The following is a 17,891-nucleotide window of genomic DNA, read 5'->3' as shown; positions in this document are numbered from 1 at the left end:
CGGTAGGTGGGATAATTTAAGAAAAGCTGGCAAGAAGGAAAACTAAGACTGGGCATTCATAAGAAAGAATAAGCCTCTATGTATTTATCTGGGAGCTGGGTGGCAGGCCCCTAAAGAGAAAGAGTTAACAAAAAACAAACACGGGGAGGGATCTGGACCAGACTAATGTGCTGCTCATGGGGTGCTTCCCTGGGTTCCCACCTTTAGGTTGCTTTCTTGTATCATGTGAAACCGATTTCTCCCTCTTCCCATATAAAAGACAAACATGTTTAAACACTTTAGAGTTTTGAACATAACCCTTACACTTTGAAGAAACCTAACAGGTGTTTCAAAAAGCATATTTCAAGAAACATAAAGGGTGTGCCTATAAGCATATTGATATGGACATAAACTCCAGGAACAAAATGACAAATAGGGAGCTGGACATACTGTAAAGTGCCCTCGTGCCTGTGATCCTAGCACTCAGGAGGCACTGAAGTTCACAAGGATGGCAAGAGCTGGGTCACACAGAGCTTGACAAAACCAAAACTAGACTGTTGGGCTACATTAGGCCAACCAGCAAAGAAACTAAGCTTGACAAGGCAACAAGAAGCATAGTGAAGAGGCGACCTGCAGGGTAGGAGAAAGTGCAGGCTAGTCATCCAAAAGGAGAGTGATGTCCAGGATACAGGAGTAAATCAAAAGAATCAACAACAACCAGACCAAGGCAAGTCAAACAAAACAAATACGAATAATCAGGTAAAAAAAAAAAACTTGATCCGAGCCAGCATTTCTCAAAGGAATATACATAAATGGCCATCGAGTATATGAAAAAGTCTTCACGTCACTGCACATTGGGGGCAGGCACAGTAAAACCACAAAAAGATAATGGCAAGTTGGAGCAGCTAATGTAACAAAAAATAGAGAAGTAGGAACTTTCCATCCATTGTTGTTGAAATGTAAATTATATGGCCTCTATGGGGAAGAGCATGAAGGTTCCTCAAAAGCTACAAGTAGACCTACATTATAATCCAATTCTCTGAATGGATATGTAGTCAAAGGAAATCAACTCAGTATGTGACAGACACAGCTGCACTCCAATGTTTATTAGAAAGTCACTGTAATATCTGAGAAATAGAAGTCATGATGTATCCATCACTGGATAAATACATAAAGAAATGTGGTATATTTTATAGGATGGAATGTTATTTGTAAAAACAATTGCAATTCCGCCTTTTGTGACAACATGAATTCGCTTAAGGACAATTTAAGTGAAAGAATCCAGACCCAGGAATACAAATATCATTCACATGTAGAGACAAAGAAAGTTGATTCCATTGAAGTATAAAGCAGAATAAATGGGCATTGTGGAGATGGTAACAGGTAAAGAACTGTTGAGTGACAGTTTATAAAGTGGATGCATTTGCATGCTCCATAGCACAGCAGGTGACGAGAGGCAGCAGTTACTACTATATATTTCAAAACATCTGGAGGAAAAGATACTGTGGGACAATGGTCTTGTACCCTGTAAAGATGTGTCACTTGTATTGATTTAATAAAATGCTGATTGGCCAGTAGCCAGGCAGGAAGTATAGGTGCGCTGACCAGAATAGGAGAATTCTGGGAATAGGAAAGGCTCAGTCTACAGTCATCACCCAGACACAGAGGAAGCAAGATGAGAATGCCTCACTGATAAAAGGTACCAAATCAAGTGGCTAACAAGACAAGAAATGGGCTAATTTAAGATGTAAGAGTTAATAAGAAGCCTGAGCTAATAGGCCAACCAGCTTATAATTAATTTAAGCCTCTGTGTTTTCTTTGGAACTGAATGGCTGTGGGACCAGGCAGGACAGAAATCTCAGGCAATGAAAAGATACAGAGCAATGATAAATATTAGAGCTAATCCAGAGGATATTCACATGATCCTATCATTCTATGTTGTTTGTCAAAGTATCAAGCTGTATTCTGTAATCATACCCAATTATTTGTCAATTAAAAAAAAACATCATTATCAGAATTGGCCTGATCTTTCATGTAGGGCATAGGCTGTGCTCTGTGACAAGATCATCAATGGTTAACTTTTCTGTAAGTCAGTTCTGTCATCCTTTACCTCCAGAAATTTATTCCCATGAAATTCATTGGCATAAGTGACTCGTGGTATTTTCCAAGGATCTCAAAAAGTCTACTACTTCTACAGTTATGACTACAGGGCCTGAGCTCAGGGGAGGCTGCCATCTTTGGGCCCAGAAACATGGTAGATGAGTGACAGCTGAGCATGTTGCTGCCTGTCGTTGGCAGGGTAATTTTCCCTTAGCCTATTCCCTCACGGAGATTCAGTCTTTATGGACTTTGGTTACTACTATGATTTCCCAGCATGAAGATGCTGCATACCTTCCTCTGAATATCAAATTACAGATAAGCAGTGCTCAGATTCCACTCTCGTCCTCAAGATTCTCAGGATGGCCAGCAAGAAGCACTTGCTTCTGTCTGAATTCACAGTTCAGTTAATTTCTGACTTCAGGAAAATGTCTCTACTCTCTTAAACTCTCACAATGAACAGAGTGCCTTCGGTAGCCGCCCTTTCTCCCTTCTCTCCTTTTTTCCTTTCTCAGTATTGAGGTTTTATGTAGTCTGACTGGTAAGTTGAAAAATAATTCTTTCTTCCCATATACAAGTAACACTTACAATGAAAAATTACCCCTGCATTGTTGCTCCCCCTGTACTCTGCACAGAGGTTTCTGGATTCTTCTGGTGGGAAGATGTCTGCTGTCTTCGTGCATCTTTGTGCACTGTCTGGCCTGCACTCTGATAGCTTTAATGGTGGGCTCAGCTGTGACATCAGTTCCCAGATGTGCTGGTAGGTGAGCTGACAGTCTGCTCTGTGCCACATTCCCTGGGTGGGGCTTTTCTGTCTTCCCTATTTCTTGAGATCCTCATTCTGTGTTTATAGCATTGCTTCTGAGAGATGGCTTCCCACAGTGCACACATCACAACTCCTAACTCTCGTTCTACTCTCATTTCATTTCTATGGTAAGTTCTAGAAAATTTCCTCTATCCTGTTGTCTAATTGTCAATTCTACCACTTACTCTACCTACAGAGTTTCATGCTGTATCTAATTCTCTTCTAGCTTCTGTGACCACTGGACACACTGAGGCACACATCCCAGGACTGTGAACTGTAAGTAGGGCTGCACAGCAGACATCTAGGGACTGTTCTTTCTGTAAAAATAAAACTTGCAGCCAATGTAACAGCAGCTCCTTGGCACCCCCACAACCACCCTACTAGCCATCAGGCTATTTCCTGCTTCTTTGAGTCATTTTGTACATTGAAGTTGATCAGTATTTATCTTTCTCTGATTGGCTGATTTCACTTAGTACCATGTCTTGGAAGTCTTCCTGTGCTTTTCCGCATAGCAAGCTCCCTTTATTATTACAGATTTATTTAGTTTTTGGAATCAGGGTTTTACTTTGCTGCCTAGGCTAGCTTCAAACTCCTGGGCTCAAGAGTGACTCTTCTCTTGTCTTTCTAAGTAGCCAGGAAAACAGGCGTGTCCCACTATGCCTGGTTCTCTTTTTTTCCATGGCTGAGTCATATTCCATGATGATCTATATGTATTCTATATGCTTTAATCTTCTCACTGGTGTTACCCATTTAGGTTATGTCAAAACTAGAACTAGGAGATCTCATCATGCATCTTCAGCCCACTAACTTATCCAGGAACATCGCCCATCACAGCAACCGGTGAAGGTGAAGTTGCCTTGGTTTGTAGGCAGATCCTCATTTGCGGGCAGGCATTATGAGGTTTTCTTGCAGGCATCTATATTTTGACTCTTGTTTGGAATACACCACTTCTTGTTACTTAGTTAAGGAGTAACAGTGATTCCTCTATTCTCTGGAGTCCTGAGGCTTCAGATTCTACTTAGTATTGTATGATTCTGCTTTCTCCTCTGCTTTGGAGGTTGCCCGTGAATATCTTTATAGTCTGCCTGGCATTTACAGCTGCTGGGAACATCAAAGGGGATTTGACATCCATAGCCAGCTCCCTAGACAGAAAGACTCTCAGGAGTCCCAAGACAACAGCAGAACTGAACCGCGCTGAAGCCTTACAGATGATAATTAACAAACTATAACTTGTACTTATTTATACATAAAATACCTAAGGGGAAAAGAATAGAGGTTGGAGTATAGTTTGTGAGAAAGAGTGGAAGAAACTTCTCCTGCTGAGCATGGCCACCAATCTTGGAACAGAACCAGAGGGTTCGCAAGACGAGCAAGTCAAAAGTATTCTGGAGTAAAAGGGAAAGCTGTTGCGTAGCCTTGAGGGCATTTGCCTAAGTCAGAGAGCGCAGAGCATCTCAGGGCAACAGAATAGCCATCAACCTAACCGTACACATATCTGCCAAAAAGCCAGATGTTCTTCATGGAAATACTTGCTTAGAGTAATTGGGCCTTTTGGATACATTCCTGCTCTTTGTAGGGCAGAAATGGTACCTAAATGTGGTAAGTAAATGTCACACCACACCCTTCTTTGCAAAAATAGTTCTGTGATTTAGGAATGAGGCTTTTAAAAGACATTCGCGAGCATCTCTCAGTCTTTAAAAACGCACATGTATTTTATTATGGATTTTAAACTCAAGCTTTGGTTTGTACATCGCTTTGAGTCTAGGAATTTTCATAAGAAAATTAATGATTGATAAAAAATTCTTCTCTGGCTCTACAGAGTAAAGGATGATGGATTTAGACTGGACAGTCAGACAAAGTAACATCGTGTTTTAATCAATTTAAAGGCTGTGAGTACAACTCAATGGTAAAGCACTTGCCAAGCTCCGAAGAGGCCCTGTCTGGGTTTGAGCCCCACAAAAACAGTGAAAGCGAACTCATGAACAGCTTCATCCCACAGGATGGAAACAGTCTTTGGGAGCAGGAGACGATGGCCGATGATCCCTTAGTTTAGTTGATTGGTGGGGAAACCAGCAGACTCTAGATGGAACTGATGATTTGCGTAGACGTGGATTAGTCATGTTGTAGTGGGAATTGTGTTCTCTGTCCATATGACCTTTTGTTAGTGTGGCCCTCACAGGAATTCCCATCCTCTCTTACACCATCACCAATTTATCTAATTCAGGAAGTGGTGTACATTAACCTTCATGGTGCTCAGGATGAAGCCGAGCCTGGCTTGCAATGCCTGCTGAGGCCTCTGCAATGAATTGCGCCCTACCTGAATTTTAAAATTTACGTATGTTAGAGATTTTTTTTTCTCCGTGCTGATGTTTTCCTTTTTGCATTGCCTACCAGTCCATTCTTCCTTTCTGAAACTTGCTTGCCCTGTTTCGGGAGTCTTCTCTATTTTTGAGCGTGCTTTCTCAAGTTTTCTGTGGCTATCCCTCCCAGGCATTCTGAAATACAAGCCGCTTCCAGACTATGTTTGCGTGTGTGCTGTCATGGCTCCTACAGTTTGTCTTTGTTCCTCCCTCCTGACTGTCGTTTTCTGCAGCTGACTCACAGAGCAGCGTTTCTTTCCCCACCACTGTTTAGAGCCAACGTCTTTCTGAGCGGCGTCTTGCCAAAGCCCAATCTATTGCTGACCTCACTGTCCTCGACACATTCCTTCTTCCGTCCTCTGGCCACCAACATCCGGACCAGGAATGCTCAGGGCCTTCTTCCCTACCCTCTTCCCTCCAGTTAGTTCTACTTAGTTTCATCTTGCGTGTGTCTGCCTGGATTTCTAATGTTTCTTCCTACCACCATTTGCGTGACTGACATCACACCTGATAGAATCACAGTATCCAGGGATTTCCACTCCTTGCCTTTCGGTTTTCATTACAGGTCCTTAGAATGCAACTGGAAACATGTTTTTCCACAGTCCAGTCTTGTGGTAGTTCTCATTGTCCACAGAGGGAAGAGCACAGACACTTTGCCATGTTCAAAGTTGTCTGTCATCAGCTCACAAACTAATTCCAGTTTATTCCCTACATCTGACATGCCGGGCGGCCTCTCTCTGCCAGAACGACATCCTTCCTGTCTTCCTGCATCAGCTCAGGCTTTTAAAATAAATGTTTATTATTTGCATAGCATTTGCTTATTGAATTGGCGAGTACTGTAGTGCAAAGCTTATTCCTTTCAGAAAAATCCATTTTTTTTTCTTTGAACAACACTTCTCTGAACATTGACAGTCATGAAAAAGAAGCTTCTATAGAATCGTGAACACAGCAAGAAGAAAACCAGTTAGGCTAACACATTAGGTGTTCAGTGCACTGTGGTGTGCTGGAGATGATGGTGGGTACTGAAGTAGTCAGGATGGATATCAGAGTCGCAGGGCACTGATTGTACCTAAATGCACCTGGAAGTTACAAATACAGGGAGAGGTGGTGCTTGGTGGAGAAACAGCCCTGGGAACACAGAGGTGAGATGCAGGTCTCTCTACCACTGGGACAGAATGAGGATAGAAAGGGTGAATGCCATCTCAGTGGGAGAGCTGTCTGCTCAATTAAGACAAACGCAACTAACCAAGTCTCATCCAATAGACTTGTATTCCAATTCCCAAGAATGGGTAGGTGGTCCAGGAGTTGATGCTGGAGCTGAGTGATGCCACAAGACTCCACACTGTTATGCTCTGAGCATCTATCCTTACTGCGCATGTCACTCACCTTTAGTCTCCCTGCTTTGTATTTTTCAACTTCTTAACTTTATTCTCCAGTTACGAATAATATACCAGTTCCAATGTCTCTTAAGAGGTTTGTTCCCCTACCACATTACAGGTTTTCATCCCTGGATGTGTTTTAGGAACAGCTTCATATGGACACACTAACCTCGTAAGGGGAGGGAAGAGACAGAATAGGTCTTCATTTTTTTCTTGAGTTAGAATCTGGCTATGTCGCCCAAGCTGGTCTCGAACTCCTCAAGCCCTTCAGCCTTCTTCTTAGCTGTGATTTTTAAGTGCAAAGCATTGTACATTATAGAATAGTTCTTTACACACAGCCCGGATATGGTATATGCTCTGTGCTATTGTCCAAGGTACGTCATGTGTGTTGTCTAAGTATCTCTCCCTCTTCCAGAGAGACATTGAAAGTAGCATGACAATAACAAGGGGTGTATGATCCCTCAATCAAAAGACTGTGAACAATTTCCAACATCTTTCAGGGTTGGAAAGCTACTGCTCAAATTGCTTTTCACGTCTGGGATCAGAATCAGAATTAGGGTTACCATTTCTTCTCATAGTCTTTACGTCAAGGAAAAGCGAATGTTTGTCATGACCATTCTTATGTTTTGATTCTATTTTCATTAGTAAATCGATAGAGGTTTCTCAAGAAAAGATGCTAGCCAACAGTAGAATTTTTATTGGTCAGGTTCCCAAGAAAATACAAAAGATAAAGAAAAGTAAACATTTCATTATTGCCATAATAGATATTGCCTGATTCCTTTTGAATTCATATGTGCCAATTCCCAAAGCAGGGAAGTCATTACATTTTTTCAGAACATATTCAGTTTTAGTGGGTCTTTTTCCTCTTCCACAATCAGTGTAGACTTCTCTGGAAAAAGCAATTCATTGTTATGGATTTTTCAGTGTGAGGCGACTCTCCAAAAATATTGAGCACTGACTATTATGAGCTGAATATAAAATATTCCCACAAAAGCCTCATGTGTCATAGGCCTGTTCCCCACCTGGCAGTATTTGGATACTGAGGGCTCTCACCTACTCAGTGAATTAATCTCCTGATGGAGTTATGATAAAAATGGCATTGTTGGGAGGTAACAGAATGTAGTAGGATGCTGAGGAGGTCTTGAGGGCATACTTTGGAAAGATATCCCTTATACTGCTCTTTCTTGTCTCTTTATACTGTTGGGTACCATGAGATTATCAGCCTTCTGATAGACCCTTTCTTTAGGACAGTCTGCTTTTCAACAAGAACATTAGAACAATTAGACTATAGGTCCTGAAAATACAACAAAATGAACCCATACTTCTTTCAAGATTTTAATTTTAATTAAAAACACTTACCATGATAAAGAAATCTACAGAGACAGCTGAACCAAGCTTGTTGAAACTCATAAACCCCAGACCGACAGCTATGGAGTCTCCATGGGACTGAACTAGGGCTTCCATTTGAGGGAGACATTGGTGAAGCTTGGACTATCTGAAGGGCCCCTGGCAGTAGGAGCAGGGTCTATCCTTGGTGCAGGAGCTGGCTTGTTGGAGCCCATTCGCTATGATGGGATGCTATGCTCAGCCTTAATGCAGGGGGTAGGGGCTTGCTTCTTCCTCAACTTAATGTGCTAGACTTTGTTAACTCTCCGCAGCAGCCCTTATCCATTGAGAGCAGTGGATGAGGGGGAAGAGCTGGGGGAAGGCGAGAGGGGGCAGGAGGAAGGGTGGGAGAGAAAACTGTGGTTGGAATGTAAAATGAAATTAAGAATTAATAAAATTTAAAAACAATCCTCCCAAACGCCCCCAAAGCCACTTATGTTTATGAGTGTGCATGCTGTGTGTGTGTAGGTGCCTTTGGAGGCCAGGAGAGAGCATTAGTCCCTTGACTGGGAGTTATAGGTGGTTGTGAACTCCTCTAATCCGAGTGCTTGGGTCCCCTAGAAGAGCAGCAAACCCTCTTAACGCCTTAACTGTCTCTCCAGCCTCCCATTTTTTTTTTTTAAATTTCAGGCTTACTTTATTAAGCAGCATATAAGAAACAATAGCTTTAAAGTTAAATATTGTTATGGCTGTGCAGTTTCTTTACACAGTTTCCTGTTCACACCCAACCACTGGTGAGTTTGTAGAATATCTCCTCATCTAAGCTCTCATTCTGGTCTTTGGCCCGAGTTGAGAGAAATATGTAACCACCAATGAACTCATGGGCCACCTTGCAGTCTACTTCAGTATAGATGAAGGACAACCGGACCTCATCTGCAAACTCCACGGTGACCATTTTGATCTCCCAGTTGACATTCCACTGCTTCATGTTGCTGAACTGCCATGTTTTGATGGCATCTCCCGTGATGGCATCCATCCGAATCAATCTGTTGTATGCAATTCCAATAAGTTCTTCTCTCTTGCCACCTTGAAATCTCGCAATGAAGTGTGTGATGCCGAACTCAGGCAGAGACTGCCAAGCTTGAATGAATCTCATCTTGGCTTCAATCAGACTCATCTGGGCTACATTCTGATCCAGCCTCCCATTTTAAAGTGTTTCTTTTCAGTATCTATCACAGATTAATGCCTTGACTTGTGAATTTGTTGTGTGAGTACATGCCAGAAATATAAGCCACACATCATTCATTTTCATTGAGCATATTTTTGCTTACTCATCTGAGACATAGACTCAACAGAACAGGCCTAGCACAAATCGGTAGGGAGTTATTTTGGTAACTGTAGTACTCAGCAATTACTTCAATAGCTTCAGACCTGTAGGTCGACTCTGTCAATCTTGCTTCATTTCGTATGAGGGTGTCAGGCTGTATTATATTACTTTCTATGAATATTAGGATGTTAGAAACTTTCGCAAGTCAAACCACTTTATCAACTCCTCTACATGGAGTAGATGGCCTGAATTCTCCAAATGGAGAACATTTACAATGACATCAAGACATTCTTAGTTGAGAATCGTTGTCCTGTTATTTTATTTGTTATTTTAGAAAACAGTGAGCATGTGGTTTAGGTCACAACATATACACATACCTGAGGATTGTTAACAGATAGGCTATAAAACCCTTCCAGAGTCTGGAAAGGTGTGAACATGTATACAGCCTATGCTGGGGTCCTGGAGACCTCTTATTGCGTGCCACTCCTAATACACCCTTGGATTCACTAGCTGGACAGCATGATTGCCAATACTTGATCAAGTATTGGAAAAGATTCATCTTCTTTGTTAACAATGACAAGACACCCAGAGGATGAAGTACATAAAAAAAAAAAAAGGAATGAGAGATTTTGGTCACGAGAAAGAATTCCAAAACAACTAGTAATGTGTCTTAAAATAAGCTCACTAACACAGCAGTCTGTACTGAAAACCCCTTGCTCTTGCTACCACAGCTTGCATGATATTCATATCCATGATTGGGTGGCAGAGTGGGTTTCAGTTCTATTTCTTCAGGTCTCTAGACTGTTCAACAGGACTCTGAGTACGCCCTGCTACTTCTTAAGGATTTGATCCAAAATGGTTAAAATTTTCTTCCAGGAACAAATGCCAAGAGTTTCGGGCAAAGCATATTAGTAATATTTTTTTTTAAAGATTGTTGTGAAGTATTTCCAAGTGAGGAAGATTTGAACACTTATAACCAAATCCAGGTGCACACTTAACCAACCAATTTTATTTTTATTATGAGGAAGGGAAATAAGAATCAGCGAAATTCATAGTTGGCCATGAAATCCCTAATTTTAGTCTTTAATCATTCTGCCTTCCAGTATTTGCAAGAAATTTCCCAAACTAGTCCTCCAGAATTAAATAGGCTTTATTTTTTAAAACAAGCAAACAAACAAACAAACAAAACAACTCCTTTGAAATCTATCTCAACTCTGGTCCCAGACTTTGAACACTAAACAGATTTTGTGTGGCTTTGAGCCTAAGCTAAACTTGAATTCCCTAGCAACCTAGATGCTAGTTTGACTGACAGACCCTTAACTACCACGGAGCTTGTGAATCACTGGGAAGAGCCTCCGCACCGTAAAGTTGCTCATTTTGTCTTGACTATGAGCACAAGATATGCAACATTAAAGGAGTTGTTTTGTGGCCATGCAGAGTCAGTTCTGACACCACTCTTCTGGATGACCAGGAGAATGTGCCCTTTATAGCTAACAGGCTTGACAATGTCTATATCAAACATAAGGCAAATGATGGGCCAGAGGGATAGCACAAGGCCAACCATGTGCTTAGCCTATGCAAGGCGCTGGGTTTAATGTCCAGCACCTAACCTAAACCAAAAATGAAAATGAAAAATGAAACTAAGAACAAAACAAAAACACTCAGATACATATGCTTCTTGTAATGTCTAAACGTGTTGAAAAATGCATTTGGGCCCAAACCATATTTTTACATACTTTATATTTCTTACATACTTCATACTCATAAACAAAACCCTCTAAAGTCTGAATGTGTTTTGATAGCTGCCAGAGTAGAACACTTGAACAGTGTTCTATATGCTTATATTAGTTAGACTCTTTGGTCATATGATGCAAGCATAGTGTACTGGTTATTTCCCTGTGGATGGGACCAAGCACCATAGCAAAACGAGTCACAGAAGAAAGGTGACCTTCGCTAATGGTTTCAGAGGGCATGGTAGGGAGACACAGACCCAAGTGTAGGCATGGCAGCTGGAGCAGGCAGCTGAGCAATCGTATCTTCAATCTCAAACAGAAAGCAGAGAGTGAAATGGAAATAGGATGAGGCCATTTAATCTCAAAGTGCACTCAAACTCCCTTAAATAATGCTGTTAACTGAAAACAAACTGCTCAAATGACAGAGCTTATGGAGGGCATTTCTCATTTAAACCATCATATATAGCTCCCAGGTTAGTTTTTGTCACTATAAGAACTGCCATGTTCTCCCTGCTTCTTTCTAGTTGTTTCTGACTGTGAGTGTATGTATGTACACATATATAGATGATGATATAGATATAGATAGCTAACTTTTTTAATCTAGTGAAGACTTACAGAGCACCTGTATTTACTGGGTCCCCTTGGCAATGAAAATCCGTGAATTCTGAAAGCTAAGGGCCCTGTGAAACTCTTGATTTCCATTTCCAAACTTCACACCATGTAGAGTTGCATTTATAAATAAATCTCCCAGAGCTCTCTAAGTTGCCAAACAGCAGTTTCTTGCACCCATTTGACACGTGAAGCCAAGTTTCTTTCCACAGAATTTGTCCACAGCTCCCTAATCACACTGCACTCACGAGTGACTTGAGTCTAAATTTCTGATGACTTGAAAAGAAGATGAAACAGCAATTTGAAGATGAAACATAGCTTAGTTGGGGTCACACAAAGGACATCCAGAGTCTGTGAGAGCAATGCTTCTGTGTACATCTGTCTTCACAAGGATTTGTTCCTTCCTTCCAAATTCACAGGCTCCAGGCATCCGAATACCCTTTGAGGACATCTGGTTACGTGCTAGCTCTGGCATGGTGGCCCTAGGAGCTGAGGATTCTAGGAACAGGTTTCAGTGGAAGACTTTTAGTCATTATAACCTAGTTTCTTTTATGGAATTAAAAAATCCAATATATTTTGAGTAATAGTGATACTTTTAAGAATTTCTTCAAAGTTAACTTTGTTACTCCAGCTGTCTTTACTTCAAAATTGTAGAGAGTTGGCAAGTTTTAAAGTTAACTATTTATGAGACCAGCCTGTGATTTCTATTCCAGATTATTTTAAGGTAATGTAGCTCACTGTAATTATTCAGTCTCATGAAGAGAAAATGCCCAGGGTAAGCAGAGACTCTTGTTTGTCTGCTTGTCTGCTGACTTAAAAAGCAACTGAGGTTCTTGGGCAAGCCAAAAAACTAGACCCTACTTTTATGATTAGAACCAAGAGGGAAACAGGACAGGGACACAAACAGCAGTTTAATTGTCAGATGTGACCAAAGGAGCAAAATGAGCTGGCCTGGAGCCAGGTGGGCTTGATCAAGACCGCACCCAACGACTCACAGGCACATCTGGATGGATACCTAGACCTGTGGCTAACAACAGCCAGATACCCGTACCCCAGACAACCATAGATGGATATCTGGACCCTTAGCCAACCACAGCAGGATACCTGGACCCTTAGCCAACCATAGATGGATACCTGGACCCTTAGCCAACCACAGCCAGATACCTGGACCCTTAGCTAACCACCTGACCAAGTCTATCCTTGTCTACAGGCAGAATCTGAAAACAAGGAGGTACACAGAGCAGAGCTAGCTTAGTTCTTTCCCCTCAAATGTCCCAATTTACTAAGTCAGTATCTTTCTCAAGGGTGGGAGTATGTGAGGCTAGCCCATGGGCATCTTTAAGCACCCTAATGCCAGGTCCACCCTATAACAGAGATTTCCAAGGACAAGACTCAAGCATCAGTGGAACTCTGTGCCCAGAGAAAGCCAAGAGCTGCAGTGAGACCTATGCCCAGGGAAGCTCGGGGCTAAGATGTGGGGTTTTTCCTCAGTTTCTGCTCTTTGCTGTGTCAAAATCTGATCCTGCACATGCCCACCTGGTTGGAATGGAAGAAAAACATGATAATTTTTTTTTTTTTTTTAGTGTTTTGGAGCTGTGCTGCTTAGAGTTGGGAGGTAAATATTCCCAAGGGGTATTTTGCAGTTGAAGGAGCAGAATCCAGTGGGAAGGTCAGAAGACATTGTTTGCACATTGTTCAAATCCAGGGAAGTGAGTGTGCCTGTCACATGATGAATGTCCCCAGAAAAGAAAGAGTTGAGACAGTGCTTCAGATAAACTAAAGCTACACTCCAAGGCGAGTAATTTTTGGATATGTGTAGTGATATTTCAGTTGTATTTTAATAAATAAAGTTTGCTTGAGTAAAAAAACTTCAGAGAGTAAAACAGTCACACTGATCAGTATTACAGACCAGTAAATGGTGACTGGTGACATACCTTTAAACCCAATAGCCACAGTAGTTTGCCATAAAAACCTGGTGGTTGTGGTGCACACCTTTAATCCAAGCACTAGAGAGGAATGTAAGACGAGAGGAGACAGCTCTCATACACAGTCTATGAGATTCCTGGAAGCAGATCATCATTTCAGTCTGAGACAGAGGTAAGGGTCAGTGACTGGCTGCTTTGCTTTTCTGACCTTCAGGATGAACCTCAATTCCTGCCTCTGGGTTTTTATTAATCATGCTAAAGATATGTGTGGCCCGAGGCCACACAGGTTGAATGCATTATGGCTGACACTTGGAAGTAGTGTGTTCGACAGTGGTCCCAATGGTCTGCCATTGTCATTTTGGGTATTTGGGGGATACTCCATGTGGTAGTTTGAATAAAAATGGCCTCCAGAGGCTTATATATTTGGATGTTTAATTATCAGGGAGTTGCCCTACTTGAGAAGTATTAGGAGATGTGGCCTTATTGGAATAGGTGTGACCTTGTTGGTAGAAGTGTGTCACTCTGGGAGGGACTTGAGGTTTCAAAAGTTCAAGCCAGGCCCAGTGTTACTCTCTCTTTGTGCTGCCTGTGAATCTGGATATAGAACTCTCAGCTACTCCAGCTTCATGCCTGCCTGTTGCAGAATATTCCTTTATACTGTTTGAATATGTGTCACTGTGATTGGTTTAATAACGAGCTGAATGACCAATAGCTAGACATGAAGAGGTTAGGCAGGACTTCTGGGGACAGAGAGACCTTCACCTCTGGCCACAAGTCAGCCATTAGTGACTGCCTGTTTCCAGTTGCCAGAGATAATGGATAACAATTTGTTCTGCAGGAAATCCACTGCCACTCCTGGGAGAAGTCTTCTGAGGGTATCCCTCCCAGAAGAGTGGCTAGCAGCTTCCCATACTCCTCCAGTTAGACTGAACCACATTAGGGAGGTTACTGTACTTGAAAGGGGTTTAGATAGAAATGGCAGTATGGTCTGGCCTATATGTCAAGAAGATATACCCATAAGAAGATTTACATGCCTAGAAGATCAGAGGGATGAAGATCAGGCTGGGACTCCATGCCCCAAGTTCTAGACCGGAGGAGACACCCTACAGAAGACATCTCAGTCAAATGCTGTTTCCTGCCTCAGCAATCAGTGAAAGCCAGCTGAGGAGAAGAGGTCTGTCCACACCAGTTGTGGTCAAGACTTCTGTGCCAAGCAGGCCCTTCTACTTGTATACTTTGATGACTGCTTTTTCTTTTTTTTTTATTGAGAAAAGAAGAAAAAAAACATAAACAAAAATCAAGTTTCCACCTCCTCCCAGCCTCCCATTTCCCTCCCCCTCCTCCCACCCTTCTCCCCCTCCTCCCACCCTTCTCCCCCTCCCCCCACTCATCTCCCCCTCCCTCTCCAGTCCACAGAGCAGTCCGGGTTCCCTGCCCTGTGGTAAGTCCTAGGTCCTCCCCTCTCCGTCCATATCTAGGAAGGTGAACATCCAAACTGGCTAGGCTCCCACAAAGTGCTCAACTTCCTTAGCAATCAGGGAAATGCAAATCAAAACAACTTTGAGATATCATCTTACACCTGTCAGAATGGCTAAAGTAAAAAACACCAAGGATAACCTTTGCTGGATAGGCTGTGGAGGAAGGGGTACCCTCATCCATTGCTGGTGGGAATGCAATCTTGTGCAACCACTGTGGAAGTCAGTGTTTCGGTTTCTCAGGAAATTCGGGATCAACTTACCCTTGGACCCAGCAATACCACTCCTGGGAATATACCCAAGCGATGCCCTATCATATGACAAAAGCATTTGTTCAACTATGTTCATAGCAGTACTATTTGTAATAGCCAGAACCTGGAAACAACCTAGATGCCCTTCAATGGAAGAATGGATGAAGAAAGTATGGAATATATACACGCTAGAGTACTACGCTGCGGTAAAAAACAATGACTTCTCGAATTTTGCATGCAAATGGATGGAAATAGAAAACACTATCCTGAGTGAGGTGTCCCAGACCCAAAAAGATGAACATGGGATGTACTCGCTCATAATTGGTTTCTAGCCATAAATAAGGGCCACGGAGTCTACAATAGGTGAACCTAATGATGACTGCTTTTTCACCGACTCTGGTGGACTGCTCTTTCTAGAGACAGCTTAACCCTCGAGTCAATGAGGGCCTACAAGTGAGCACGCATATCATATCTGAGTCATTTAGACCCGAGACCACAATCTAGAGACCTTCTTTCTTCTTCTCCTAACTCCAGGGCTCTAGACACTGATCAGAGTCACCTTAGGACCAGGTCCATACATCTAGGGTGAGGCTCTGCCTCAGTGCTCTCTGGTGACTCCCAAGCTAATCACTCTGCCTCACCTGTTTCTTTCCACAGAAAACACAATGCAGCCTCTTCTTACTCCATCTGCTTTAGAAGGATACTGGTGCCATCCTAGTGACTGGCCTCGTGGCCTGGGCATGTCCTCTTTCTTCCTGGGAACTGTAACACAGAGGCTTTCCACAGGCCATCTGTTGGTTGCACCACCACACCTCAATGATAATGAAATTTAAAGAAAGAATAGCAGACAATAAGACAAGAATAAAACTTCGCTTCAAACACACATTTTTCACGTGCACAGTGCACATTAATTTTTAAATGCATTTTCGCCATGTTCAGAGAGTCCAGTTTTATCCCATGCTTTTTCAGTCACAGTCCAGCTGGCCTTGGTGAGCTCCCAATAGATCAGCTCCACTGTCTCAGTGGGTGGGTGCACCCCTCGTGGTCCTGACTTCTTTGCTCATGTTCTCCCTCCTTCTGCTCCTCATTGGGACCTTGGGAGCTCAGTCCAGTGCTCCAGCGTGGGTCTCTGTCTCTATCTCCATCCATCACCAGATGAAGGTTCTATGGTGATATGCAAGATATTCATCAGTATTAATATAGGATAGGGTCATTTCAGGTTCCCTATCCTCAGCTGCCCAAGGAACTAACTGGGGACATTGCCTTGGGCTCCTGGGAGCCACTCTAGGTTCAAGTCTCTTGCCAACCCTACAGTGGCTCCCTTAACTAAGAATTGTGGTTCCGTGCTCCCCTGTCCAACCTTCCTTTATCCCAATCCTCCTGTTTCCCCAAGGCCCCCCCTCCTTCCCTTCTAACTTTTCTCAATGCATTTTCATTGTTAACGGTAGTTTTAAAGCATTGAGTGTGAGGGTTTGGGTTTAAAGTATTTAAAAAGGGTTTAAAGTATTTCCAGGTAAACTTGATATTTATATACCTCTGTTTCTCTCCTATAGACTTCTCCTCTAACTATGTCCAGTATTTTATAAAACATTTTAAGAAATAATGCAGGGAGCTCCCACATATACTTCTCCAGCTTTCTCCTATGGTGATGATATGTAATTCACTGTTCGGTGTCATGGGCAATAAGATGATAATAGTATAATCCACTGGTCTTACTCAGATTTCACCAATTCAACAAGGATATCTGTATACTAGGTCGTTGGAGCCACCACTTTATAGGCAGAACTGGTTTCTACCCAGCCCCAACTCTTGGGTACCACTAAACTTGGTTTTTATTCCTGTATTTTTTTCTCATTTCAAGGCACTATGGAGGTGGAGTCCTCTAGTATATGACCTTTTTAGATTAGTTTTCCCGCTTAGTATCATTCCCTTGAGATTCGTCTCAGCAACTGTGTGAGCAGGTACTTTGTAATGTGGAGTAATTCCATAGAGGGATTATGTCAGTTTTGTTCCCCTATTGAAGGACATTAAACTTGTTACTCATTTTTAAAAAAATGCATATTTAGGCTCGTCATATTCATTAACTCAAACCTGGCCACTATTAAAGTCTTCGTTCCGACATTCCTGCCAGTGCCGCTGGTCACTGGGAAGAAAGCGGCTCCTGCTGAAGTCAGAGGACCGAGCTCTCTTTAATCCCAGCAGTTTCCCCATCTTCTGGATCTTCCTTCTGGATATAAGTACTCATTTCTCCTTGCATCATTTCCTCCTGTACATTTGGAGTTCACACCTTTATTTCTAATGTTAAAAGGACTGAAGGATCACTTCTGTTTACTTGTTGAGAAGATCAGGGCTACAGGAGTCACTCAGCAATGCATGAGCGGGCCAGAACCCCTCCCAGGTATTCATAACCCCGGGATAGTCAGATGTGTGTCTTGGGGCTCAGGCTCCATCAAAAAGGGCCAGGCGATGTCCCACAAAACCATAGTTCCTGGAATTCTACCTTTCTAGAGACCTAGGACCTAGACTTTGTCCAGGAACAAACCACTTCTGGCTGGCAGCCACACTAGATTATTCATTATCAACTGTTTAAGGAATTAGTTGGACCTGCTTTGAGTTATTGGACTT

At 42.4% G+C, this 17,891-nt stretch overlaps 1 protein-coding gene across 1 annotated transcript in view; it reads right to left on the bottom strand.

Moving 5' to 3' along the window:
• Positions 1–8,630: 8,630 nt before the first annotated feature.
• Positions 8,631–17,891, bottom strand: part of LOC121433958 (fermitin family homolog 2-like) — a 96,564-nt gene continuing 87,303 nt past the window's right edge. The window contains exon 2 of the mRNA XM_041632638.1: positions 8,631–9,145. Within this exon, the coding sequence (XP_041488572.1) occupies positions 8,725–9,145 (421 nt within the window). The 3' untranslated portion in view covers positions 8,631–8,724. The remainder of the gene's footprint in view (positions 9,146–17,891) is intronic.

This window comes from Microtus oregoni, unplaced genomic scaffold (genome assembly GCF_018167655.1).
Source record: "Microtus oregoni isolate MIOR12 unplaced genomic scaffold, Mior012 000042F_ref0000377, whole genome shotgun sequence".
Taxonomy (NCBI): Eukaryota; Metazoa; Chordata; class Mammalia; order Rodentia; family Cricetidae; genus Microtus; species Microtus oregoni.
Note: the sequence above shows the minus strand (reverse complement) of the source record. Positions and strands in the feature narration are given on the sequence as shown.